General features: G+C 53.5%; 2 protein-coding genes across 4 annotated transcripts in view; one reads left to right on the top strand and one right to left on the bottom strand.

The window, feature by feature from the left end:
• Positions 1–21,642, bottom strand: part of LOC111144540 (PAS domain containing serine/threonine kinase) — a 35,054-nt gene extending 13,412 nt beyond the window's left edge. The window contains exons 1-9 of the mRNA XM_022498866.1: positions 21,555–21,642; positions 13,774–13,944; positions 11,811–12,043; positions 11,074–11,244; positions 10,298–10,438; positions 9,688–9,822; positions 7,539–7,799; positions 5,546–5,696; positions 3,577–3,736 (exon numbers count right to left, since the gene is read on the bottom strand). Of these exons, the coding sequence (XP_022354574.1) occupies positions 3,577–3,736; positions 5,546–5,696; positions 7,539–7,799; positions 9,688–9,822; positions 10,298–10,438; positions 11,074–11,244; positions 11,811–12,043; positions 13,774–13,912 (1,391 nt within the window). The 5' untranslated portion in view covers positions 13,913–13,944; positions 21,555–21,642. The remainder of the gene's footprint in view (positions 1–3,576; positions 3,737–5,545; positions 5,697–7,538; positions 7,800–9,687; positions 9,823–10,297; positions 10,439–11,073; positions 11,245–11,810; positions 12,044–13,773; positions 13,945–21,554) is intronic.
• A 1,310-nt stretch (positions 21,643–22,952) lies between these two features.
• The window catches only part of LOC111146464 (protein phosphatase 1 regulatory subunit 7), a 29,117-nt gene continuing 24,427 nt past the window's right edge, over positions 22,953–27,642 (top strand). Inside the window, exons 1-2 of one of the 3 annotated variants that reach the window (XM_022502112.1) lie at positions 22,953–23,028; positions 26,130–26,258. In XM_022502112.1, coding sequence (XP_022357820.1) covers positions 22,977–23,028; positions 26,130–26,258 — 181 coding nt within the window. In that variant the 5' untranslated portion in view covers positions 22,953–22,976. Of the gene's footprint in view, positions 23,029–26,129; positions 26,271–27,642 lie in introns of all 3 variants that reach the window. The other 2 variants (XM_022502040.1, XM_022502193.1) reach the window with 2 other exon arrangements.

Here is a 27,642-nt window from a genome sequence, read left to right on the forward strand (position 1 = left end):
CATGGATCGCCCTGTATTAGAGACCAGCACAAAGCATTTAACACCATAAACTAAGACCAACTCACAGATAAGTCACCATTTGGCGACGATTTGGCCCAGATGCAGAGCACTGAGCACCCAGGACCATGTGCTCAGGGCTTTGCTCAGCATTCTCATTTCGTGGTGCATGGGGCTCCTGACAGCTGTGCAGCTGGCCTTGGCCCACCCACAGGGGGTCTGGGGGGTGCAGGCAGAAAGGAAAGAGATTGTGCATTCTTTGCACCATGCAATGGTGACATGTGACTGGCTACAAATGCCATCGGGGTCACAGCCGACAGGAAACAGAGTCTGGCACAAGAAGGAGCAGGCTGCAAGGGCAAGGCCTCATACAGGGCGGGGGCTGACTGGTTCCTAAGAGCTGGGACACAAGCTCACAAGCATGCTTAGCAGGGAGGCCACTGAGGGAGAGGCCACCTCAGAGCCAAAGGGCAATCGCAGAGCCCAGGGCGCTAGGTGGAAACCCCCCCTTGCAGCAGGCCCGGCCATGGTTGCCCCACATGACAGATCCACTGAGCTCCTGCCTGGGGTCAGCCCCAGGCCCAATGCCAGCACCGACACCCACAGAATGTGGCCATGCCCAGCCTCACCAGAGGCAGAAGTGCTGGTGACCAGAGGTTTGTAAAGAGGCACAGGGGAGAAGGACCCAACACACAGTCAAGTTCCACAGAGGAGAGAGCTGTGAGCCAGGCACTGAGGGGCAGCAGCAGTTTTCTGGGGAAACTGAGAGGTGGGACAAGGGCATGCAGAGATCAGGCAAAAACCATCTATGTCTCTTGCTACATCTCTTTATCTCTATCCATTCGCCCCACGCCACCCCAGCAAATGACCAGCCCTGTGCCAGTCCCCAGGGAACAGCACATCTTTTGTAAGGTCAGAAGATGAGGCAGAAAGGTTTCACTCCCCTCTCTAAGCAATGCAGCCCACCCCTCTGTGGTGGGCACACAGAGTCAGGCCCAGGGTAGTGCAGAGAAGCCCCCTGAGGTGGGCACATGGGGGTCAGGCCCCAGGGCAGTGTGGAGAAACCCTCCGAGGTGGGCACGTGGGGTCAGGCCCTGGGCAGTGCGGAAAAGCCCCCCAAGGTGGGCACACGGGGTCGGGCCCCAGAGCAGTTCGGACTGCCCCTCCGAGGTGGGCATGCGGCATCAGGACCCAGGGCGGGCAGGCTGACCCTCTGAAATGGGTGTGTGGGGTTAGGCAGGCCATAGGTGACACTGCCCCCACATCCCATCCCTACACCTCCCCAGTAGCCAGGAGCATCACTAAATTCTGGCCAAGGTAAAGACAAGAAGCAATAAGTAGGCTTCTGGGAGAGACTTTAAGTACAGGGGAGGCTCCTCTCCTCCTCCCTCCTCCACTCTACTCAACTGCCTAAGCAGAGGTGCCATGGGGACCTGAGACCCCCATGAGCTTGTCTGAGAGGCAATTCACTCAAGGTCATAACACCTGACCTACAGTCTAACAATCTTAACTTCATTACCAACTGGCTACAAGCAGTAAGGCTGAACTCCCAGGTCTCCTAGGAGAACTGGGGAAGAATCAGGAGCTAGCACTACCCCAGTCCCCCGGACATAAGACACCGCTTACATCATGCTTCTGACATGCCTTCTCACCTCCCAGTCTCACTAGGTTTACTGGGCCAGCTCATTTTCTGCTAAAGAATTATGTCTTAGGGATGAGTCTTCAAGACTTTTGCAATGTTTGCTGCGTGAGTGATGAATGAGTGCGCAAGGGAATGAGTGAGTGAATGACAGAATGAATGAGTTAGTAGGTAAATGAGCTAGCAGTGAGTGAGTGAATGAGGGAGTGAGTGAGGGAGTGAGCACATGAGTGAGTGAATGAATGAGGGAGTAAAGGAATAAGTGAATGAATGCGTATATGAGTGAGTAAGTGAGTGAACATGTGAATATGACTGAATGAGGAAGTGAATGAGCATGTGCATGTGGATGGGTGAAGGAATGGAGTGAGTGAACAAGGGAGTGAATGAGCATTGTGGGAGTGAATAAGTAAATGAATAAGCAAGTGAATAAGGCAGTAAATGAACGAGGGAGTGAATGAACATGTGCATAAGTGAATGCGTGAAATGGGGATTGAGTGAATGAATGAGCTTTGTGTGAATGAATGAGGGAGTGAGTGAATTAGGGATTGAATGAGTGAGAGAATGGGGGAGTGAATGAGTGTGTGTGTGAGTGAGGGAAGGAGGGAAGGAGGAAGGAGGGAATAGGAAGAAAATGAATGAGTGAATAAATGAATGAGGGAGGGAATAAGGGAGGAAATGAATGAATGACAAACGAGGGAATGAATGAGGTAATGAGTGACCACATGAGTGACCAGGGAGCCCCAGCACCACGGCTTCTGACAGTGACGCGGAGCTGTGCAGAACTTAACCACACCATGCCCCACCCAAGAGGAACAAGGACTTGGCTCATCTGGTGGGACACGCTGGTGCTGTCTCAGCAGGCACATAGCAGCATGCAGAGCAGCGGTCAGGGCAGAGCACACAGGAGCCCCATCTTGCAGCAGTGAGCACCCTCGGGGCCGGGCAGTGGGACCCCATCCTCTGCAGATGGGCGCGCAGCACAGAGAGCTTGTCCCATGGGCAAGGGGCAGAAAGCCAGAAGTCTCCAAAAACAGCAGGAAAGCACCATAACACGTGTCAGCAGGCAAACATCCATGCAAACCTGTGAGCCACTTGCTCGACAGGAGGTGATGCGCACACATTCCCAACGCGAGCACGCTGCGGTCCCATCTGTGCTGCAGGAGCAAAAGCAGCCACGCAAGAGCGCACACGGACAATTAAGGGCCCGGGCCATGGTGAGGAAGGGTACTACAGCTGGCGGAGGCCCCTGTGGGGAGCCAGGCACCAGACCTTGCACTTCTCACCATTACTGCTGTACTTAAAAAAAAAAACAAACACATATCCAGGCATCGTAGATTTTTTAAACAATTTCAAGAAAAATGAAAAACAATAATGTGGATAAATCTCACCAACCAAACTATGAGCCAAAGGAGCCAGAAAGAAGGGACTGCCTAGGTCAAGTTCAAGGACACGTACCTGTGACCTCCATCCTGCCTCAGGGCAGTGAGGGCTCATGTGAAAAGGACCATGGGTGGCAGGTTAGTGTGTGCTGGGCCTCAGAGATTTTTAAGAGAAAATGAGTTGAAAACCACAAAAAACACCGTCTACCACGGGCTACGGTCTCTCACCAGGGAGGAGCAGGAAGCCCCTATTTGTGCTCAGCTGCAGTTTCTGCACTTTCTACTCTCCATGGAATATTTTGTGATTCAAAATACACAAAGACACAAATGATTATTAACATGAAAACATTAGGCTTCTATCAGTTCCCTGGAACCTACCTACACGTCTCCTTGGGCACAGACTGGGACCGTCTCCCAGCGGCCACTGCACACCACACCAGGGAATACAGAAGTGGCGCCCAGCAGGTGTCCAAAGGCTGTGAGCGTGGCTGCTAAGGGCTCTGTCACTGCTCCCCGCCGGCCTTCACCCTCAGCACCCCGCACCTCCCACAGACAACTTACCCTGGAGTGGGCAGACATGGGAGGGAAGAAGGGAGGCGGCCTCCAGGGTCAGCTTGGGCCCAGGTCCTAGGGAAGTCTTCTTGGCTTCTTTCCACTGGCTCTAGGGTCTCCCCTTGTGGCAGAACGTGCTCTCCAACAGATGCACTGGGAGCCCTTGGATCTAGTGACAACAGCAGAAGAGACTGTGGCCATCCATAGCACATCTGCTGAACTCATCTCCCTACCTCCCCGTGACTTATGAGCAATGGGGGGGCCCCCGACCTGATCTCAGAAACTCCAGCAAGCCCATGTCCACAGTGTGTCCCAGACCAATCACCTCTCACCACCCTGCAGCACGCCATGGGGGCCAGCAGCCCCTGCTCCCCTTGCCGCCATCACCTGGGCCCCACCTTCGTGAGCAGGAGCCCACCAACACCATAGCTTGAGCAGTCCATTCATCTGCCACGAGCTCCAGGTAAACATCAGTGTCCCCACCATGATTCCTAGTCTTGGCCTGCCTGATGCTACTCTCCCTAGGGCCTCTGGGGCCTGGCCCTCTGGTCTCCCTGCCACACCCGGAAGTTCTCGCTATCCCCGGAATGCCTCTCCTGCCTCCTCTGGTTTTTCTCTAAAAGCCACCTTCCCAAGGGGCCCCCTCAGTCCCCTGGGCCCTGAGACGGCACATCCTCCCACTGCTGTACTCTTCCTCCTGACCACTGGTCACCTCTACTTCCAGGCTATCCGTGTGTGTCCCAGGGTCCTGGGATTGAGCCCCACAGCAGGCTCCCTGCTCAGTGGGGAGTCTGCTTGTCTCTCTGCTGCTCCCCCTGCTCGTGCTCTCTTTCTCTCAAATAAAATCGTTGGAAAAAATTAATTTAACTCAATTTAATAAAACAAAACGTTGCTATCTAACCTCTAAGGCCTCAAAAGCAACCCGTGGAGCATGGCCACCACCCCCCCAGCCTGGGGTGTGGGAACCTGGCTGAAACCATCTCCCACAGAGCACAGTCCAGAGACAGATAAGACTTCGTGTGGCCCCTCTTTCCCCTCAGGGACTGTATCATGCCCATGTGTGTGTTCATTCAAACAGCAAGTCCACCCTGTGGTGACAGCAGGTAAGCAATGTGTTCCAAGGGTGCTCTGAGCCTGCCCCATTCAGCGGTGTCCCAATATCGCCACCCTCTGACAGGGCCACGGGAGAGTCCCCTGGGGATTCGGGATCGCCTGATGCTCTCCAGGAGCTGTTTCATTTCCTGCTTCCCCTCCCTCCCACTGAGACTACACACCCTCCGCCCCCAGCCTGGCTAGGCCTGTTGCAAGGGCAGGGCCCAGGGAGAGGGCACTGGCAGAGGGGGGCCCTGCCAGCTAGGAGCACTCCTGAAGCAGAACCGGGGAGCAGCTCCTCTTGGCTCCTTGTTCACGGAAAGGTGAACACCAACGGGGCTGCAGGAGGTCCCAGTGCCTTCCCAGGAGCACAGGCATGGGCTCCATGCATACCTGGAGTGGTCCATCCTCCCAGGTGCCTCAAAGTCACAGAGGGAACCCTCAGGGCGGGAGCCATGCGCCCACACTGTCCCCTACAATGTTCATGTCATGGAGGCTTGAAGCACCATAAAATGCTAAATTAAAAGTACACAGGGCTAATCATAACGAGCATATTTGGCTAGGACTACTTAAGGGTTACTTTGATAGGCTATGTATGGCTACACAGATCTACTCATCAAATACTCCCCACAAGCTACCTCTGTCCTAGAGCCAGGCACTTGGTGACGGGAAATCCCCCGGGACCCTCTCTGTGCTCGCATATTGGTCCCATCCCCTGGGAACACAGAAGGCCCACGAGTGACAGAGGACTTTCAAACCATGACAGCCTGGCGGCCACTCCCTTCCACTCTCCACCCGCCCAGCATGTCCCTGTCCCGAGCGCACCGCTCCCAACCCCTCGGAGGCATGGAGCTGTGTGCACCTGCGTGAGGGAGGCTGGCCTTACCCACGCCCGTGCCAGCCCGGTTCCGGCTCTGCCGGGGGCCCAGGCTTGTCACCCCAGGCCCACTCTGGTCGGCCATGTCTGGCAGTGGGAAGGAAGTGTCACACGCGAGGCCCATGCCATGGTAGAAGCCGGGAATCAGGAAAGTGATATTCTAGAAAACAAAGTGACATTGCAGAACCCAGACCACAGGACCGTCCCCCATCTAATCTGGGGAGAGAATACAAACAACGTGAGCAAGTCTCTGGACAAGGTTAGGAAAGACTCCAGGTCGTGTTCCTTTTCCCAGACCCACAAAGCCCCTCAGACACCCAACATGGAATTCAAGACTTACCCCCCCACCTTTTCTTATGAAAAAGACAAAATCAACAAAATCAACAACTCAAAAGCTAGTTATACCCACACCACCATGTCTTCCAAGCAGATGTCTGGTCTTTGCCCCACGCTGCCCTGACACCTGAGAGCCACGTTTGCAAACTCCACCTTATGTGGCTCGCGGGGAGCGACAAGGGCCCAGCATAAGGACAAAAGGACCTTGGGCACATGAAATTGGCCCCTGAGGTCCAGCAGGCACCTTTGCTATGCTGGTCATGGCCTCAGCACGAGGGTCCCAAGTCCAAAACTGCAAGGACACGTGTCTTCTCTGAATCCACGTGTGACCCATACTCCCGGACAGGTGCCTACAGCCATGTGAACGCGAAACAGTCTAACCTCCGAGGCAGGGTGCCTTCCCCACAAGCACACTCCCTGGAAGGACCCAGCACCCCCAACATTCCTGCAGCAATTACTTGTCAAAAAAATCACACTAAGTGAGTTTGCTCACTTAAACTGAGTTTGCCTTCAGTTAACTAAATCTTAGCTTACTTGCTCCTTAATATTTCTATTAGAAAACAGAGAAGGACCCTTTTTTGGAGCCGCAAAAGAGTTTAAATCTTTGGCTGACTGTCACGAGGCCTGGGGTCAGCCCACTGAGGACAACAAGAGGGGATTCCCTCCCTTCATTTGCAGAACCCCTGGAGAACAAGGTATTCAGGGAAAGGCTACAGGCATCCACGAGCCAGGCCAGCCAGGCATGTGGACACAGGGACCGCAGGACGTCAAAATGGATGCACCACTCAGCAACCTCTCCTTCCCCCCATGACCCACCTGCCATTGAGTAGGGGGTCCGCGTCCCCTTCCCAGGAGCCAGGAGGACCCAGGGACCATGTGAGGAGGGGCAGGCCATGGCTGCCGGAGATGCTCACCTGGCCTTGGAGCTCGGCCATCAAGTGACGCCAGCCCCAGCAACAGCCCCAGGCAGCCAGCCCAAGAGCAGACGCGCCTCGGGAGGACGCCAGCCCCAGCTGTCTCTACATGGAGCTGGATGAGCTATCCTGCTCAGCTCAGCCCGGAAGGCCTGTTCATGACCTAATTACCAGACTGTCATGGCCAAGGCCCCAAGCTTACAGTTGTCTGCAGCAACGGAGTCAGTCTGCTCAGCCCAGTCTCCTATAGAAACAGGCCTGGCTCTCGCTGTGCAGAGACCTCTGCCCCGCATACAAGAAATTCAGAGAAAGCTCAAGCCAAGGAAGAAGTTTGTAGACACAGCTTCCTCTGACCCTGACCACATGACAGGCACCCCAGGATGGCTCTGGGGGCAGAGGAGGTGTGGATAAGCCCCAACCTCCAGGAGCACGGCTGTGACAAACACCCTCATCCAGTAACTTAGTTACTGGACCTCGTTCAGGACAGGTTTCCAGGCCACAGCCCCTCTCCCTTCAGGGACAGCACAGGGAGACAAGGCTCTGGACACAGTCCCAAGGGTCACTGCATGCTCAATGTGGGATCCAGGGAAATGAGAGCCTTTAGAGAAAATGGCGCCCAGCATGCCCCAGGGAAAGCCAGTGGGCCAGACCAGTAGGCACGGCAGTATAAGGTCTGTGACAAGCACATGTCCTCACTGTGAAAACAGGTCATCCCCCCACAGGGGAGCACAGGCCACCCAGGGAGGGCCCACCTTGCCCAGGAGCTCAGTCTTCCCATAACCAAATAGCATCAGAGCAAAGCTGTGGTTGATGCCATAGATGGTTCCGTCAGGCAGGAGGGTGATGAGGCCGCTGATGGTGGAGAAGACCCAGATGGACGCTGAGTAACCCCACTTGGGGATGGTGCGGTCATCTTCCACCGTCTCACTGCTGGACTGAGATTTCAGTTTTAAGCTCAGAGGGAAGGTGGTGCCATCCTTGGCTCTCCCGACAGACCTCTGAATCTTGAGATTCTGGAAGAAACAACACCCCTGAGCTGATAGCAGCATCTCTCATGGCCCAAGCTTTGAGTCTGCAGCTTTAGACGTGAACCGATCCAGACGTCACGGGAAGCAAGCCCAGAAAAGCTTACTCCCCACACTGCTCCTCCTTCCGCAGTCTCCCTGCACCCCACCTCTGCCCCAGGGAAAGCAGAGCCCTGACGAGAAGCTGTGTCTGCGGCAAGAGCAACGCAGTCTAGCAGCTGCCCCCCATTCCAGAAAGGCCTGAGGGCAGCAAATGACAGGACAACCAAGAAATGCACATGGACTGGACTCCTGTCTGTGCTAACCCTGCAGGGAAGGAGGGCTGGCAGGTGTCTCCCGCCCTCTGCCTCAGACCCCCAGCAGCCCCAGGGTCCCACCTCCACAGATGGCCCCCACCACTCACTATCCTCCAGTCTGAGGGCCGGCTGCTTCCTGCGGTCGCCGACCGTCCCCTGTCTGTGCCTCCTCAGCACCTCTATCCCCACAAAACTATTTCCTTGCCCTGTTTCCCTGCCTTAAATACTTGGAACGGACCCAGTTTTGAGTAAATCCTGACCACAGCCTCATCCTAACCGAAAGCTTTTGAGAGTGTGCTCCCTTTTGGATTTCCCGAGGCATATCAGCCCAGGGCTATGTGTCTACCCCTCACCCAATCCCACCTGCCCCTTTTAGGGGCTACCCTGGAGGACAGGAGATCTGATGGGGCCCATTTGCTGGGAGCTTCTGCTCCCCTTGTGCTGTGCCCAGAAGAGGGTCAGGACTCGGAGACATCAGGCTCCCCAAGCCACGGCTGCAGGCCAGGCCCCAGGAAGCCCTACAAGGGATGAGGGGTGCAGTGCCAGTCTCCACTTGCTGCTGGGGTGTTGAAAGCTCCCATTTGAGGTTATCACAAATGTGCTGCTGAGAACAAGCTCACATGTGCCTTCTGGCACACACTTCTCTCTGATGCATGCAGAGGGCACTCTGAGGTTCACCGAGTTTGCATGGGGCAGATGCTGCCATACAGGCTCCCAAGGTGGCTGTGCCAATGGTCGCCCCCACCAGCTTAGGGACAGAAGAAGGGCACAGACAATAAGGACTGAGGATAGGGTGAGGGTTCCCACTGGGCTGGAAGCTCAAAAAAAGCAGAGAACTGGCTCCTGGGGCTCAGCTCTTGGCCTGTGGCCGGCCCAAGAACCAGGGAGCAGACAACTGGCTCCAGTGCTCAGCTCTCAGCCTCTGGAAGGCCAGAGAACAAGGGAGTGCCAGTGGACATCCTGAAAGCACCTCCGATTCCTTGCAGCAGCAGAGGTGACTTTAGGTAAAAATCAAGCGTCCAGTCAGACGCTGCAGATCACTGGGGTGTGACATCAGTGGAATTTACCTCAGTGAAGGTCATTTGTATGAAGGGCACACACTAGTAGGAAATGGGACACCTGGGAACTGGGAAGATTCGGTGAGTAACAGAACTTACCCCAACGACCCCAAACCTCCACTGTCCCCAGAGCTGCCACCCCCCCATCTGCCTGTCACCCTGCCCTCAGCCAGTTCTCCCTGCTCTTCAAGAACCCCAGACTTCCCAGTAAAGACAGACCACAGCAGGAGAACCCCGCTCCAGGCTCCAGCAGGAGGACCGAGGAGACAGGGTGCCCAGTCAGAGAGCAGCACAGGCTGTGACCCTCGGTCAAGGCCCCAGAGCCCAGAGAGCAGCCCTCGGACCTGGTGCCACTGTGTATATATGCAGGATGCTCCTGCTGTCAGAATTACCAGCCTGTGTCACCAGGCCACAGATTCTGGCCTAAGAACTCCCAGGTCACTGAGTAAACAGACTCCAGGGACCACATGGCCCCAGGTACAGCTGCCAGGTGTGGCAGTCAGGGGTCCACAAGGGTCCTACCTGGGGGACAGGCTCGCCAGGGGTAGGGAGCTGCACAGAAGGGATCAAGTCTGTGATGGGCTGCCCAAGCACCTCCTCCCCAGACGTGTACCCGTGCAGGAGAGCGAACGGGCTATCGCAGGATGTTATGGTGCCCTGGGAGGAAAAACCAGCATTGTTAAGCATTACGGTAAAAGCTCCTGGCATTTCACCTTCAAACATCACTGAACGCCATGCCTTCAGGTTGAAAGCAAGACTGTTAGCGGCCCTCCCATGGCAGAAGGGCCAGAGGCAGCCACGAACTTTCCTCAGGCCCTCCTTCTCCTACCGCTGGAGGCACCCAAATTACCGGCCTCCGGAGGCGAGTCACCATTCTGATGGTCCCGCACCTGCTACCTCACTGACCTGCTAAGGCACACCTAGGTTCCGGTTCCATCTCACTTTACAGATGAGGAGACCACGGCCAGGGAGATTGTACCCATGCCCAAGGGCACACAGAGAGGGAGGGTTGCCACAGGGGCCCGTCTTCCAGAAGCCCCAGGGGCGCACAGTGGGCCATGGAGGGGGCTGAGGCCACAAGAGGCGACACCTGGTCAGCTCCATGTGGTGGGGATGTGGAAAGCAAACTCACATCGCTCTGGAAAGCGACCCAGGCCGACACCCGCTCCACAGGCTCCAGTACGACCACACAGCACAGGCTGTGCTCCTGCTTCACCTTCTTCATCCACACAGACACCGGGATCCTCTCCCCACTGCGACCCACGACGTCCACCTGCGGGAGCACATAGCCTTGCCCCAGGCCTTCCCCAGAGCCCAGGCCTGGGGGTGTCTGCAACCTCTGTGCCCCTGCCTGACACCTGAGCCCAAGGCCACACATGGTTTCTGACACGGACCCTTAGTCTCCATGTGGACGCTCTCTCAGAAGACAGGGTTTCCTCACCAGCCTCCTTGCAACAGAGTAGGACAACTGTCTGCGTCATTTCTTCAGGAAACAGACACCAACACATGGCGAGCAGTGTTAGCCCGTGGCCAGTCCCCAGAACAGAGCAGCGGACCACATCTAACGTCCTCTAGGGCTTGGGCTGGGGGCTCAGCACCTCACGTGCCGTCAACATCCCAGGGGACGCATCACACCAGGAGGACCCAAGTCCCAGGGAGACCTTTCCAGCCATGCCGGCCCTGCCAGCAAATACCAAACAAACCAAACTGGAGTCAGGGGTGCAGATGGAAGATCATCATGACCCCTCGGCCTCCCACCAGTTTGCAAACTGCAGAGCCTCCTCCCTTGTAAGGCGGGACCGCCCCTCTCACAAGGCCCACAGCTACCTGCTTCCATTCCTGTGATGCTCCACCCGCCACCCCAGCTGCTCCTCACCCCAGCACCGCCCCTGGGGAAGACCCACTCACCACTGTACCAAACACAACAGCGGCTCGGCCATCAGCCTCCATGTGCTCTTCGCTGAGGGCCTTCACCACATCGGAATCAGGCCTCAGGAAGAACTGCGTGAGCTTCTGGCCGATCAGGTCATGGCTGCTGTGCCCCAGGAGCTGGCAAGCCTTGTCGTTGGCAACCAGGATCTGGAGTCGCAGAGAGGAGAAGACACGCGCATCAGCAGCAGTGCCGCCAGCCCAAACCTGGAGACCCGTCCGCCCCCAGCGTCCTGCAGTGGACAGGATCGCGGCTGCGACACCCCAGACTCCCCAGATCTTAACCACAGGGAAATAAGAAATGCCAGCGCCACCACTGAAACCACGTTTCCCTCCCCCGCCAGGACGGGCTCGCCATGCCACCAGTGCCAAGCAGAAGACACGGGGACTCACACCACACTCCCAGCCACCTAATGATTTCAGTTATTTGTATGTAAATGTCCGTCAGGCGAACATGGTCACCTCAGATGGTGAGTACCCATTCTCATTGTCACTGAGCCAACACCCTACAGAGCACAAGGCAGTCATGCGGCTCAGCCCCGTCCTTGAATCTCTACCTTGACAGGAGGATTCAATTTGTTTTCACTGATTCATACTCAGGTCTCTTATGCAGCTTCTCTAATTATACTTAACACACTCCAGTTCCCCTGTCTGAGGTTACAGGTTGAAGGCACAGACCACACTCGCACAGCAGGGTCACACACCGCAGCCAGTACCTCTGTGGTCTTGGCGTCCACGGTGAACACTGCCTTGTTTGGGTTGCACACGGGGGTCGGGAACAGGGGCATGGACCACCCCGAAGACAAGCCCCGCAGCAGGGAGCAGCAGGACGCACTGCCCAGGGACCCGGCCAGGTCGGTCTGCTCTGGCGGCACCAGGCAATGTAGTTTGCTGGTGCAGATGCTCTGGGCAGCCAAAGACGACAGACAATAGGAGTTCCATTTGTCTTCTGGAAAGTAAAGGGAAGGAAAGGAAAGGAAAGGAAAGGAAAGGGAGCTTTAGAGTTCACAAGGCTGCCCGGAGCCCGCCTCTCAGACACACCGAACCCCACGGCTCCTGCTCTCAACTCCTCCAGAGGGTGCAGAGCTCAAGCTCCACACTCCGGCATCCGTCCCAACAGCCCCGAGTCCAGCTAAACACCCCCGGATGCTGTCCGGCCAGTCACATCCTACAGGAAACACAATGGCCCAAGCTCAGCGTTTCTGTGTAAACGCCCTCTGAGGTCCCTTCCCACCCCCCACCCCGCCCCCCGCCAAGAGGTGTTGTCCTGTGTCTGTCCTTACAGATCCGCACCCCCTCCAGCCACCCCCCCTTGCACTTGTTCCTGGAAAGCCTCCCAAATCCAAGAGCTGCCCGCTGTCTCCATCCCTCCCTCCATTCCCTTATTCACAGGTCAGGTTCACTCCCCACCCCTCCAGAAAACCTGCTCTCAGCAATACGTCCAGTGGCCTGAGATGCTCAAGCCCACAGCCAATTCTCAGCACTCACCCTACTCCAGCCCTCGGCAGCGGTGGGCCAGGGGGTCAGTCCCCACCTCCTAAACCACCTGCCCTGGGTGGGGTTCCCTCTCCCTTCCACCTTTCTGACCTCTCACCACTGCAGAAGCCCGGATGCAGTCTCACCCCTTCCACTCCGTCCCACTCACTCCTCGCTGGCTTCTAACACACTCCATGTGGGAAGGTGCTGCCCACCCCACGCGTGGCACCCCTGCCCTGCCTCTCTCCTTTCCCATCTCAGTAAACGGCAACTCCATCCTTCTAGCAGCTCAAAATCCAAACAATAACAACTCTTCTCTCCTTTCCCCTTTTCTTTTCAGTCTCACCCTGGACCATTCTCTGGGCCTGGAAACGCATGGCCAGCTGCTTAGCCCTTCTCTTTCCCAGCTGCCCCAAGCTCAGCTTGACCCTCCTCACACCATGGGACAGGCATTGTGACCTTGGCTCTGTCCCTGCTCCCCAAGCAGAGACCAGGAAGCCCATGCTCCTGGGGCAGTTGCCTACCTCCCAGACCTGCCCAGCCCTCCCAGCAGAATCTCTGGCCGTCACCAGGAGAACCCAGCATGTTTCCCTCCAAACACTCCCACCCTGTGCTCCTAGACTAGTGTGTGAGCTGGGCTCCATCTCTCCTCCTCCCCTTCTCCAGCAGCCCCTCTCCTCCGGGTGCAGACCTTCTCAGTCCTAACTGACTTCCCCACGCTCTAGGTCCACCCAGCTGCAGGCCTGCACCTGCTGTCTCCTTAGGCACCCCCTCAGACAACAAGCCCACTAAGCTCTGGAGGCAGAGGCTGACTTGGGAGAAACAAGTGAGTGAGGCAGCAGGAGCCTCGACATCTCAGCCCAGCCTGGGCACAGCCTCCTGCACCAGGTATCTGGCTGCCCTCGAGCAAGTCGTCTGCATCCGGGAGGAAAGCATGAGGCTGCAACACAGTCCTCAAATAGTTACTGAACTAAATCAGCAAAACTGTATTTCACTTGCACGGCAGCCCTGTCCACAATAGTGCCCGCACACACTCTGAAGCAAGGTCTTGGCAGTAGAACCCCAGCAGCAACCACACAGCCCGGAAGGGGCCTGCGGGCATCGCTCCACACACAGTGAGAACCGCACACCCGACCAGAGCCTAGAAGGACTTGTCACTTTCATCTTCAACACTGACGCCCACGACACCCAGGAGGGGGTTACCGGAGAGGCCCATCCTGCTCTGGCAGAGCTTCGAAAGCCCATTCCTTCTGCTCAGGTGTCTGTGGGCTGAGGACAGGGACTCGCTGGGCTCAGTGGCAGTCCGCACAGCCGGGCTCTCAGGGGAGCCTCCGTCCTCCATCGGGAGCCTGCTGGCCAGGGGAGCAACCGTAGCTAGAAAACAAAGTGAACCCGATCGGCATCGGCAACACGACAACAGGAAGGCAGTTTAAGCAACTAATCCTTCAGCAGGCTGAATGCAGCTCAGTCCCAAAAGGCTCCCACGCCCCCAGTGCCACGTAGGCCAGGACCTCCAGTGCAAGGCCAGTGACCAAAGTCATTTTGGAGCCATTTTGGAGCAATGCAGAGGAAGCGATGGGAGAGAGAAGTAAGCAGAGGGAAAGAACAGAGCACAATGGGAAGGGGCCCGTGTGGCTCTGCGTGGCCCCAGCTTTCCCCGAATCCAGGGGTTCTGACCAGTGGCCCTGAGAACCATCCACGGGGCTGCTGACAAATGAGCAACACAAAGCCATGGCAGAGAACCCGGAGGCAGGCCTGGTACCAGGGATTTGTGTGTTTAACTGTATTTTCTAAGTACCTGTAGATTTGCCAACAGTTGTAAGGAAAAAAATACAGAAAAACCTCATGTCTGCAGCACAGTTTCCTCCAGACAGTGCTGGAGGCCTGGGCCAGGGGCCTGGATGAAGTGAGGAGCCCAAGGCGCCAGGGCAACGTGCCCATCCTGAGCCCAGGTGCCCTCTCCATGGTCACCTTCTGAGCATGTGGAAGCCACTTCTGAGACCGGCACCGGCCTCTTCCCCCATCAGGGTTCCCTCATGGGTACACACAGGCCCAAAGACTGGCCGAGGAGCCAAGTTTCAATAAGCAGGTGGGGGCACCTGCACAGGACGGACCTGCTGTGGAAAGAAAAGGGGGGCTGGCCCTTCCCACGCCCCATTGTAGCACGGAACTCCAAGGAGGCCCAGCCCGCCAGTTCTGCCCTGGCTCATCTGAAGGTCATCATGAAGACTTGCCAGCAGCACAAGAGGGCAGTGACTACCACAGTTAACAGTGTGTGAGCCCAGTTTGTAATTGGGATCTCTGTATGGGGTCTCTGGTATGCTCACATCCCAGGCCCCTCAGCTGTCAGGGCCTGGCCAACACTCGCCTCAGCGCCAAGCTCCTGAACGTGGTGGGGCAGGGGTCCCCAAGACAGAAAGCTGAAGGCCCCACTATCACCAGTGTGGAAGGATGTTAACATCAAAACATGCCAAAGAGCTACCCAAATGGAGATCGGAACAGCAAAGGAACAAACAGGAGAACAAACCCAATCAGCTTCAGAAACAGACCAACGTCTGTTGGTGAAACTCCAGTGAAACTCCATGGCACTCAGTGAAACTCCATGGGGAATTAACAGCATACCCCAGCACAGCGAGCCCCTGGACAGCCCCCTGGCCTTCCTGCCTCGGCCCCCTTCTAAGCAAAATGTGAATAACAGTAACGCGCTGCACACCGCCTAGCGCTCTCGTGAGGACCCCAGGACCTAAGCCGGGAAAACAAACCACTAACACTGAGTCGCTGAGTCACCCAGGAGCTGCCAGTTTTCAAAAGAATTAGATAATCAGCCCGGGGTTATGATGCATCCCTGTGACTTGCCGCATACAAACATTAGTTCCAGGTGAATTTAAAAAACAAAAGACAAAAGTCCTGGAAAAAAAATAAGAGAATACAATGGTCTGGATAACTACTTGAGAGCAGCTAGAGCTCATCAGGGTATCAGTCTGTAGCATCTCTGAGCTACCTGAGAGTGACACTCACCCGTGAGATGATAAAGACGCCCGTGAGCTGCAGTCCCCCTTACGAGGCGGGAGCCTCCCTCAGAGAAGCCAGGCGCTCTGAGCTGGGGAAATGTGGTCCCAGCTCAGCAGCCCAGGCCCTGGCAAAAGCAATCTTCCCAGAAGCAAAGCATCCTAAATATGGGTTTCCAAAAGCGAAACCAACCAAATATGCTCCCTTCCAGTGACACAGACAAGGAAACAAGCCCCCTTTGGTGAGAGTCTACAGAAAACTTAAACGGACTCAGACACATGAGAACATCCATTTACTACAAATGCCTGCGTCTAAGTTTAAAACACGAGGGACAGGAGTCACGGAAGGGAGCAGAACAAGACTTTCTCAGAAACAACTACATATTGAAAGAATCAAACCAGCTTTTTAGAAATTAAATTTTTGCATTTCAGTCTTAAAAAAAAAATGAATTTGTAATTTAAACTTTCCATCAAAGATCTCTAGGCCCAGATGGCTTCACTGGTAAATTCTATCGAATATTTAAGAAGGAAATAACTTCAATACTGTTGGGCTGGCAGAAAGAAAGGGCTACTTAAGATGGCGAAAGTTCCCGCCACAAAACCTGAGCTTGGGCAGGAGAACAAAGACCCAAGAAGGAATCTGAAAACCCCCCGGCCCCGGGCTCCCGTGGACCAATGGGACCCTGACAAGCGGGAATCTGAGACCCCGGTCCCGGGCTCCAGTGGACCAATGGGACCCCGACGAGCAGGCGAAATATCCAAATAAGGGAAACTTGCCAAAAGACCCCTGAACTCCCCTCGAGGCCCCTTAAAAGCCCCCTTCTCCCAGCCTTGGGTGCGACTTCCACCACTCTGCTTTCCAGAGTTGCGGAACCTCGCCCGAGGGTGCCCACCTCCTCCCGGCGCAACTTTCCTGGCTCCCCTTCTCCTGAGCCCTGAAACTTCGCCGGAGAGTGCCTTCAATAAATCTTGCCTTGCACCCACTTTGCCTGGTGTTGTGTTTATCTCGCCGGAAAAACTTTACAAATACTACATAAACTCCTCCAGAAATTAAAAACAGGCAGAGCACATTCAACCCAGTGTTTGAAGCTAGCATCACGCTGATACCACACCAGACAAAAACATTGCTAGGAAAGGAAACCACAGACCAATAACTTGTGAACAGAGATGCAAAAATCCTCAACAAGATGTTAGCAAACCCACTAAGGCAATATGTAAAAAAGAGAATTAATTCAATACAACCAAGAGGGGCTTATCATAGCAGTAAAAAGCTGGCTTAACATTTGGAAATCAGTTAACGTAATTCACCATATCAAAAGGCTAAAGAAAAAAAAAGGAGGAAAAAAATCACACAGTCATATCAACTGATAATCAAAAAACCATTGGACAAAATCCAACACCCCGTCACAGGAACAAACATTCACAAGTGAGGAGGAAGAAACATCCTCCACCTGCCCAGAGGCACACACGAAGAACCCAAGGCCCGTGATGCTGGCCTTCCAAGGTCTGGAGCAGAGTGAGGAAGCCCAACTAGCCTCTTCTCTTCAGCACTGTTCTAGGGGGAACAGCCAGTAAACAGAGGCAGAGAAAGAAATAAAAGGCACATATACTGGAAAGAACGGCATAAAGCTGTCCCAATTCATACACGACAGGATCACATACATAGAAAAATCCTAAGCAGTCATAAGACTAACAACCAAAGGGCGCCTGGGTGGCTCAGTGGGTTGGGCCTCTCAGGTCATGATCTCAGGGTCCTGGGATTGAGTCCCGCATGGGGCTTTCTGCTGGACGGGGAGCCTGCTTCCTCCTCTCTCTCTCTGCCTGCCTCTCTGCCTACTTGGGATCTCTGTCAAATAAATAAATAAATTCTTAAAAAAAAAAAAAAGATAACCAGAGATTTTTTTAAAGGGGGTGGAGGATAAAGGGTTTAAATGACACTTCACCAAAGAAGGCATACAAATTACAAAGAAGCACATGAGAAAAACGTTCACCACCATTAGTAATGTGGGAAACCAAGTTCAACTGTCACGAGCCGTCACATGCCAGCACTAGGGCGACTAAAATGACAGAGTGGAAACACAGAGCGTTGGTCAGGGTGGGAGCAGCTAGAACACTCGCAGAGTATCGGCAGGAAGACACGATGTGCACACACAGGCCCCAGAAAGCAGGCTGCCAGTCGGCCCAGGATACAGGGCTTGCATGAAGGATCTGCCCGGAAGAGAGATTCAGAACAGACCCAAACTGGAAACAATCCAAATGTCCCTCCCGGGGAGAACAGATAAGCAAATCAAAGCGTAGCCACACAAAAGACCCCTATACTCAGCAATAGGAAACAAGACACAGGGAGACAGCAATGGCTCCGATGGCCCTTAGAGCCCTGGAGCTGTGCAGGAGAACACCTCCTGAAGGGGTTCGAGGCCTGAAGCTCAGCAGGAGATAGGCCTGACCTAGCCAGGCAGAAAGCAGAGCACAGCCAGACTGGGGCAGGGGCAGCGGGGGTGGGGGTGGGGAGCTGCGGCTGGGGAGGCTGACTAAGAAAGAGCAGAGGGGCTTTGGAGGGCAATGGGAAAGCTCTCCTCATGATCCTGCAGCTGTGGGACTATCTCAACGCTCCCTGAACTAGGCACTGACCATCCTTTTAGTGTCTGTAAATTATCTCAATACAGTTAATGTGTAATGTTAATGAATGATGAAGCAGGTAGTCAGGGCTGAAAAGAAAGTTAGAGGATCGGTAGATTTATGCGAATAAATAACCCAGAATGCAATGCAGGGAAACAAGAACATAGAGCTGGGAGAGAGAAGTTAAGAGATAAAGACGGGGAGAACTGAACAGCTAGCTGGAGAGAGAGTGGAGAGGTAAGAGTGAGGAACAAAGCCACAGACTAGCCTCCCAGATGTGAAAACCCAACAGGAAGTGGTGGTGTGGGTCTGTCTGGGCAGGAATAACCAAACCGATTAAAGGAATAGACATCGGCCACCCCCGGCCCAGTGTGGGAAAGAACCCCGGACGCTTGACAGGGAGTGGTGCCCAGCACTGGCCACAGGCCCATGGGGAAGCCAGGCAACTCCATGTCCCTCCAAGAAACAGTAACAGGAGAGCGATCAACATGCAACATGTGAAAAGCCATGTCCAAGACATCAAAGACTAACCTTGTGAAAGTCAAAACTTTCATAGATAATTAAAAGACCTTCAGTAGACTTTGGGCAAGGAAGGTTTTCTTCAACAAGACACAAAAAGCTCTAACTGTAAGACTGATAAGTTTATCATTAAAGTTCAGAATGTCCGTTCACCAAAAATACCACAAACAAAATGATAGAAACCCCAAACTGGGAAAATATATTTGCCACATATATAACCAGGAAATTAATATCCAAGAGAGTTCAAAAGGCCAATAATTTAAAATTTAAAAAATAATAATACAGTAAAAGACACACAGCTTCATGGAAAAAATGGAAACAAGAATTTCACAGAAGAGGAAGCCTTAGTGGACAGTAAACCTATAACAAGGGGCTTAGCTTTATTAGCACAATCATGATCATTTTACACCTACTAAGCCAGCAAAACCTAATAATTTTAATAATATCAAATATTGATAGAGATCAGGATTAATGGCAACACTAACAAATTAATGTAACCTCTTCAGAAAACAGTTTAAGTCACACATTAACCTACTGGGACAGTTTATCCCACTATCTTAGACTTATATTCTATAGGATCCTTGCACGTAAATAGCAAATCACACTCAAGAATGTTCGGGGCAGCATAGCCCTCAATGGCAAAAGGAAAACGGAAGAAAAGAATAAACCTGAACACTCATCAACAAGAAAACAAATTTAAGATTCTGGCATATTCACACTATGACTCATAACAGTGAAGACAAATTCTATACACGCAATGAGGATAAATCTCACAATATAGTAAGTGAAAAAAATCAAATTACGAAAGACCATTGAGAGTAAAATTCCCTTTCTACAACACCCCCATCTACATATATCGTTGAAGGGTATACACAAATGTGGAAAAACCCAAACTTCCGGCAGGTTTCCTCTGAGGGTCCAGCAGCAAGATGGAATGGAGGGCCATACAATGGCCTAAGGTCTTTCAGTTCCTAATTTGGGGGTTGGGCTTAAATGTGTTCACTTCATTGTTATGATTCATGACTAATGTCGCATTTATCCTTTTGAATGGTCAACCAGCGTATGCTAAAAAGTTAAGAGATGTTTCCTACACATATGTATATATCCAGTGTGGGATCGTAAGAGCAACAGCTGATTAGGAACCAAAAGAGTAAGAAGTAAAAGAGAAATTAGATAGCAAACTAACAGAACCTGCTGCTTCCCTTCTCTAAGCATCTAAAGGGACTATTTCTAAAATAAAGAACAACATGATCACATTTTCATTTCTATTTCTACAACCAACCAACTGACAAAGCACAGAGACTTGATGATAGCTTCAGACTACAACTGTGAATGTGAGAAAACTCTGACTTGTAAAAAAAAACAAAAACCTCTCTTCAGACTACATTGTAAATTTACTAATAAAACTCTAGAATACATAGTAAGTTATAAAAGTTGGTTTTGTAAAGTTAACAAGAAGAGGGAAAGAAGGGAAGAAAGGGAAGGGAGGGTAGGGGCCAAAATGCTTGGTCTTGCATGGGGGGGCGGGGGGTAGATAAATGGTGTCCAAAGCCAACAAATCAAGTGGCTGCAAGAAAGCCAAATCCCTTTGTGGTTTCTGTGCCCTCTGTGGCCAGCCACGGGCTAGTCAGCGTTGCACACCACATCCACGCCATGTGGCACCAAGGCCCACAGCACCTCGGCAGAGCCACCCAGCACCTCCAGCTCCACAGGCACAGGCCAGCCTCTGAGAACACTGAGCCTGGCTTCACACAACCTTACATCACTCCTTTTTCACAGGCTTAATTCAAAGACTAACCAGAAACTCCTGCCAGTCCAGCCCTAAGTTTTTAGAATAATTTTCCTGGGTTTTGGGTTTTTTGTACCTACTCTGAGCAGAAGATACAGGATGTTGAACCCAGGAGCCCCAGGTGGTGTCTCTGTGTGATCCTACTACTGTTCATAGTTTTTATTTCAGAAGGCATGAGTGACTGCCCTCAGACCAAACAGAAGCAAGGAGAGATTTGCAGGGAGCTTCTGGGAAAGTACTCTGAGCTTAGGGGTGAACTTCGGGAGGCGACCATCTTTCCCTCACGGAGCTAGGAAGCAAAAAGCTCCAGCTGCTCCCACCACTGGGGACCACCAGGAGCAGAACCAGCCTCAGAATGAAGCCAACACAACGGGCAGCAGAGCACGAGATGGCGAGGATGTCGTTTTGAGGATAAACCTACCCTAAAATCTGCCTTGCTCTGGACTTTGGGGGCCAAAAACTACTCCCCCCTCCCCCCAGAGCCTTTCTAGGACTGTGTCTTTTTCTCGCCTGGAGGCATCCTAAAGACTATCTAGGATGATGGCTGCTGGGTTGGAGAATGTGAGCAAGAGGCATTTCCCAGACCCCAAAGGTCAACAATGGTTTCCTGGAGGAGGCACCAGCCGAGCAGAGCACCGAAAGGGGACTGAAGAAGCCTTCCTGGCGGACAGCCAGAGGCACCCTAAGACCAAGATTGCCACAGCACCCTCGGGGAGGAGTACGTGGGGACGGGCCTGAAGAAGTCAGGCCGAACTCCCAAGTCCTCCTACTACGCCTGCCCAGGCCCTTTGGACATTTTCCCAAAGACCGACTTTAAAAGGATCTGTCCTTGGGAGTAACACGGCCAGATCCGCATTCTACCGAAGATAGGGGCAGGGGCAGGGGCGTGGCGGGCCGGCTACAGCGACGCAGGCGAGAAACAGGCGGTCTCGAATCACAGCAGCGGAAAGACGGCGCGGGGACACAGAAGGCAGAATTCGGCACAGGATGGGCAGTTACTGGGTGATGAGGTGCGGAAAGGAAGGGGCTGCAAGGCGTCCAGACCGCACCCCGGGCTCCGCGCTAAGGCGCCGCCGTCGTCTGGGAAGAGAGCCGCGAAGACAGGACGAAGAAGGAGGCCGGGCATGCAGGGTGTTCGCGGGCGAGACGCCGGCCGCAGAGCGCGCGAAGAGACCCGCCGGCACCACAGCGAGCAGTGAGAGGACGGCGGGCAACCGGACGTCCGCAAAGCGCACGCGGCCAGCTCGGGGGCTGGCGGGGCGCCGCCGGGCGTAGGCCCCGGCGCGGCCCGGGAGGGCAGGTGCGGCCCGGTCCCCCCGGCCAGGGCGCCTCGAACGGTCTCAAGGCGGTGGCGGGCCACCAGCGGCCGGAGCCGCACAGAGGGGGCGCGGGGTCGCAGGACCCGGCAAGGGCTCATCCACCGGCCGCGCCAGGAGCCCCTGGAGCCCGGGACCACTCTCCCCAGCGGAGGTACCTCCCCTGGGGCCTTCCGGTGTCCTCCGGCCAAGTTTGTTTCACCGCGCGAAGCGAGCCTCACCTCCCCTCTCGCCCACCGGCCAATCGTAGAACAACTCGTGTCGATTGACAGGTCCTCCGAGCCAACCACTAGCACCTGGGGGGCGGGACTCAGCGCTCACGGTTGCTAGGGACGCACCGGACCCCCCTTACGGCGCCTCGGAGGGACCAAAAAACAGACGGCGCATCCGCCCGCGGAATTTAAGTGACTCCGTTTCCTCCAGTCTCCGAATCCACCAGGGTCCCCTCTCTGAGGCCTCGAGGGCGGGGGGCGAAAGGAGGCTCCCTCACGGGTCAGGCACGCCCGCAGGGCCGAAGGATCGACGGAGGCTGCGGCCCGCTGGACTGGGTCGACGTCCTGGACCAAGATAGGTTGTCCCCGCACCTACGGGAGGGGCTGGCCCCCGGTGCCCCGGCCCCAGCACGAGCGCGGGCGCCCAGCGCTGAGCGTTAACTGGAGACGGTCCCTTCTCACGGGCCAAGTCCGCGCGGCGACGTCGGGACGAAGTTGGCCAGTGCACAGACGCAGCCGCTGAGGCCTGCAAGGGCCGGCACGCACTCGACTGGCCCGCACTTTGCAGCCCCGCGCAGAGACCCTCCACGAGCCCACGAGCCCTAAGCATCTCCCAGATTCTTCTCTCCGCTCTCCTGCAGCCACGGCTCTGTGCGTGAGGCCCCGACCGCCCCTGTCTTCTTCCCCGCTCCTCGTCACCAGAAGCCTCCGGGGCGCTCTCACATTACCTGTCCCGGGGAGGTGAGACGGGCTACTCCTGTGGCTGAGGACCACATGGCCTCTCCGCTGAACTACAATTCCCATGAAGTGCTGAGGCTGCGCAGGCGCGTCGGGGTTCAAACCCTGGGTGGGATTCCATTGGCTGAGCCAGCACCAAGTCGGGACCCCTGATTGGCTGAGGGGCCTGAGGCGACAGATTCCGGAAAGGGGAAGAGCAGCCAACATGGCGGCGGAACGCGGCGCGGGCCAGCAACAGTCGCAGGAGATGATGGAGGGTGAGCGGCTCCGTGGGGCAGCGGCCCAAGGGCCCAGCGGGCGGGGGGGCAGCGGCCCTCACCGGCTTTGCCTGAGAGAAACGGGCCGTCCCGCCTCTGACCGTGGCCTGAGCTCCGCAGCGCGCCCTGACAGCTGCCAGCCGGCTCGGCGTGTCAGGGGCGGCCCGGGGCCCGGGGACCCCGGGCGGAGGCTGCAGTGGTCAGGAAGGCTCGGGCGGCCCAGAGGCGCCAAACCCAAGGCTGGCTGGGAGTAGCGGCGCTGGCGGGCGGGCGGGCAGGTACTGACGACGCGGTGGTCCCGGTGCCCGGGTGCCCACCTCCTGGTGGGAGCCTCGCACCGAACCTAGGAGCCTGGTCCGCCGCGGGTATGTCTCCCGGGGCAGCTATCAGGGAAACTGAGGCGCGGGGCGCCGTGGGACCTGCCCGAGTCGGCTCATAGGTGAACATTGTGGAGGTGGAGAAGAATCCTCTCGTAAGAGAATGGGTTGTGGGGAAGGGATGGAAAGGAGCCGAGAGATTGAACTGTTAAACAACGGAAGCCTGCTTTCAAAGGTGTCATAGTTCTGAAAAGACTAAATTCAACTCTTTAGTTTTGTTGAAAACAGTCATTTGCATATTACATGTGCATATAGTTATACATACACACACCAGTTGGAGAGTCAGTCTTGTCTTCAAGTGCTTACATGCTTTGGTCTCCGCCGGTTTTCGGAGGGAGGAAGTTCAGCCACTGTCTTATGTGTAAAGTGCTCGGGAAGAAGGATGGGAGGTGGAGTGCGAAGAAGAGCTGACATGTTTGGAGTGATGGCTGCCTAACCAAATCCAACTCTGACCTGAAGCTTGAAGGATAACTACAAATCACCAGGTTGCGGAAAAATCAAATATCATTTCAGGCCAGAAAAAAACTAAAGCAAAGGGCTGTGAAAGAAGGTGGTCTGTTTGAAAGGAGATTTGACCAAGAGTGATTGTGCTATTGGAGGAGGGTAGCAAGAGAAGGTCGTGGAGTACCTTGGTGAAGGGTCTTGGATCTTGTTGAGCAAAAAAGCACCTCTTCCTATCCCCTCTCCTCGACGCGGTCCTCCCAATCTACTCCTTTCTCTTCACCTGTTTCCACGTCTTGGTAAACAACAAATACAAAACCCAGGTGATTCTCTCTCTCCCGCTCCCACCCATCCAAATTAGTCAACAAGTTCTGATGCCTCTATATCCTTAATCTCTCCAGATCTTCAATACCTCTTCCATTCCCACTGTCTGTACTTTGAACCAGCCCATTGTTCTCACTATCCCAAAGTTGCCTTATAGTTGGATCTACTATCTCATGCTCTAGACCCTCTGCTGCCTTGAAGATAGTGTTCCACATTTCACTTTGGCTGCCCTTCATTCCACATTTCATTTGGCTGCCCTATGTCCCTGCCACCCTGGTCACAGCCATACCACACCCGGTAGAATTTGCTCTCTCTTAGCCTTGACCACAGAGTGCCCTGTGCCTGGTAATAGCTAATTACCAAGTGTTTACTCCATGTCATGCACATGCTGATTGCTTTTGTTCTTTTTGTGCTTTAGTCCTGACAACACCTGTGGTCTGTGGGTCCTATCCTAACCCCCTTATACAGATGAGGAGAGTGGGGCTTGGAAAACCAAATAGCCTGCCAGCACTGTGTTTGTATGGGCAAGGCGAAATTTCAGCAGGAGTCACTGGCAGTCCAAAAACTTTTGGAGTTGGGACACCTAGGTGGCTTAGTCAGTTAAGCATCTACCTTCGGCTCAGGTCATGATCCTAGAGTTCTGGGATCCAGGCTTCTTGCTTAGTAGGGAGCCTGCCTCTCCCTCTTCCCCTGCCTGCCTGCCGCTGCTCTACCTGTTTGTGCTTGCTTGCGCTCTTGCGCTCTCACGCTCTTGGGCTCTCTCGCGCTCTCTCTGTCAAATAAAATCTTTTAAAAAATAAAAATTAAAAAAAAAAACTTCTGTTGGAGTCAAAGATCAGATTTGGATTTTACAATCACATCAGATTCTCTGGCAATGCAGAATAGATTAGACAGAGCCAGAAAAGTCCCAGAGAGACCAGTTAGAATGCCAGGCAGGAGCCCAGGCAGTTGCCAGGGTGGGGAAGAAGGAGTGGATTCAGAGGTTTGGCAGGTTGGTTTCATAAGAACTTGGTTTTATGCAGCCCGATTCCCTGGGTGCTACTTTTCTAGGCCCAGGAGGAGGTACAAAGAAGAAATAAAACTTCCTTTCCTCAAAGAGTATACCCCTTTGTGGACAAACTGTAGACAGGAAAGAAAATACTTTCAGTATCGTTGATAACTCCCAGTAACTTATTACTGTTTCAGCTCTTCACGATAGACTTCCAAGGGAGATCATGAAAAAAGCTGGAAAAAGGAAAATTATTTGACAGTCTTACCAAAGGATTTTTACCAGTCTGCCATATTTAGTCCTGCCTTATTTATTAATTCAAAAATACTTATTTCCCAGCCTTTCAAAGCTGTTGGCTGGTATCACTGTGTGCAGATGTTTGGCATCGGTGATATTTATGTGGGTCATTTGGCACTATTGGCCATCTTCTCCTTTTTCATTACAGCCTTCCCTCTGCCCACAGTCTGATTTGAGTTAGTCTTGATTTCTTTCAGAACGTGGGCCTGTGAACTGGGCTGGTTTTCTTGGCCAAATGGATAGTGGAGCATGGATGAAGGTATGTGGTGGAAGGGTCACGATGGTCCCCGCTACGTGGACATCCAGGCCAAAAGTGAGCCACACAGGAGGTGCTTCACTGTGTCACCCGTTAGTCCGCTTTGTCACAAATGATCCAGGGCTTTTACAACATCTGGGAAATCTTCACAATTTCCTTGAGGGCAGGAATAGTCTGTTACTCATCTTAGTCCCCATGTGTCCTCCCTGCTCTGCCCTCCCCCACACAAGTTGTCCCCACCACTATACGCCGCAGATGGTGCCCAAGACAGGAAAGACACTCGTGTTTGTTGAGCTGACTTCAACAAATGTTTCTCAATGAAGTCTTTTTGACTTATAGCTGAATGTCCGTCTGTTAAATGTTCTTCAGGGAGTCACATAAAGTGGCTGTGAGTTCTTATTGATGTGTGTGGGCTTAGTTGACAGGCGAGTCGAATCTGAAGAGTCTGGCGATGAGGAAGGGAAGAAGCAGAGCTGCGGTATAGTGGCGGACCTCAGTGAGCACAGCCTAAAGGATGGAGAGGAGCAGGGGGAAGAGGACCCAGAAGGTACCAGGCCGAGTTAAGAGCCTTAAACTCTCTAAGGGGGGAGGGTGCGGCCGTGTTGCATGTGATCTGCCCAACCCCACCACACCGCGTTGTGTGGTGTAGAGGCGAGGGCAGTGGGAGGACTGCTACTCAGGAGGGGCATTCATTTGGCTGGTTCTTGATCTACTGATGTGGCAGTAGAGGCCCGCGGGGGCTGGTGGCCATGCTCTCGGAGAATTGCGCCCCCTGAGGCACTCCCTTTGTGGGCTGACTCATTTATGCCACTTGCAAGCAGGATGCTTTTTTTTTTTTTTTTTTAGTTCCACTGAAGCAAATGCTACTACTAATAACATTATTAGTACTGGCGTGTCATCTGAGACAGAATCAGAAAACTGTTTTATTAGCCATATATTCAGAATACAAGATTTGAAAAAAAAAAAATTTTCACTGATGATGCTTTTGTTTCCTATCCTAGTCACATAAACTAATTTCAGAATAGCACCTTTAGTATTTTAGAGAAGTCATTTCTTTTTTCTTTTTTTTTTTTTTTAAGATTTTATTTATTTATTTGACAGAGAGGTAGAGAGCACAAGTAAGCAGAGCAGTAGGCAGAGGGAGAGGGAGAAGCAGGCTCTCCGCTGAGCAGGGAGCCCAATGCGGGACTCAATCCCAGGACCCGGGGATTATGACCTGAGCCAAAGGCAGCTGCTTAACCTACTGAGTCACCCAGGTGCCCTAGAGAAGTCATTTCTAAGTCATGCTTCACCATATGAGAGGCCTGAAGTTTGACTCCTAAATTCCTAAGATGTTAGGAAAATTGTTTCATGCAGAAAATATCTCAGTAGCCTCCTGTTTTAGTGATTAAAAACAGCAACAAAATTAATTTAGAGATGAGAAAAGTAAGTTCTCAGTCGATAGTGGTGGTTTTTCACCCTCCCCAACCGTGATCTTTGTTGGTTTGGTTAGAAAAATTGATTTACATTGAAAAGAATGAGAGAGGGCATATGAACAGACAGAAAGATGTGCAGGATACATTAGTAGGAAACAACAGCACGTTTCCAAACAGTATGCATGTCGAAGTCTTACTGTTAAAATGGTTAATAATATCTAAGTTTTAACATGCGTTAAAGAGAAAACACATCAAACTGCAGTTGAAGGTCTCTGAACAGCAGGTTTGAGAGGGTGCTGTACCTTCTGCATTGTCTAGATTTATATGCAATGTATGGACTTGTAGTAATAGTCATGCTCTACCCTTATGGTGATAAAACCCACAAATTCTAAAAAAAAAAAAACAAAAAAAAAACGAATTTTTAAAATAACATGGTGCTCTGTGCCAGTGAAGATGATTGGTAACTATGGCAACCTAATTTTAAGGCAAAGGGAGATTACCACAAAAGTATCATCC

The sequence above is a fragment of the Enhydra lutris genome, unplaced genomic scaffold, assembly GCF_002288905.1.
Source record: "Enhydra lutris kenyoni isolate GAN:26980312 unplaced genomic scaffold, ASM228890v2 scaffoldscaffold1, whole genome shotgun sequence".
Lineage (NCBI taxonomy): Eukaryota > Metazoa > Chordata > Mammalia > Carnivora > Mustelidae > Enhydra > Enhydra lutris.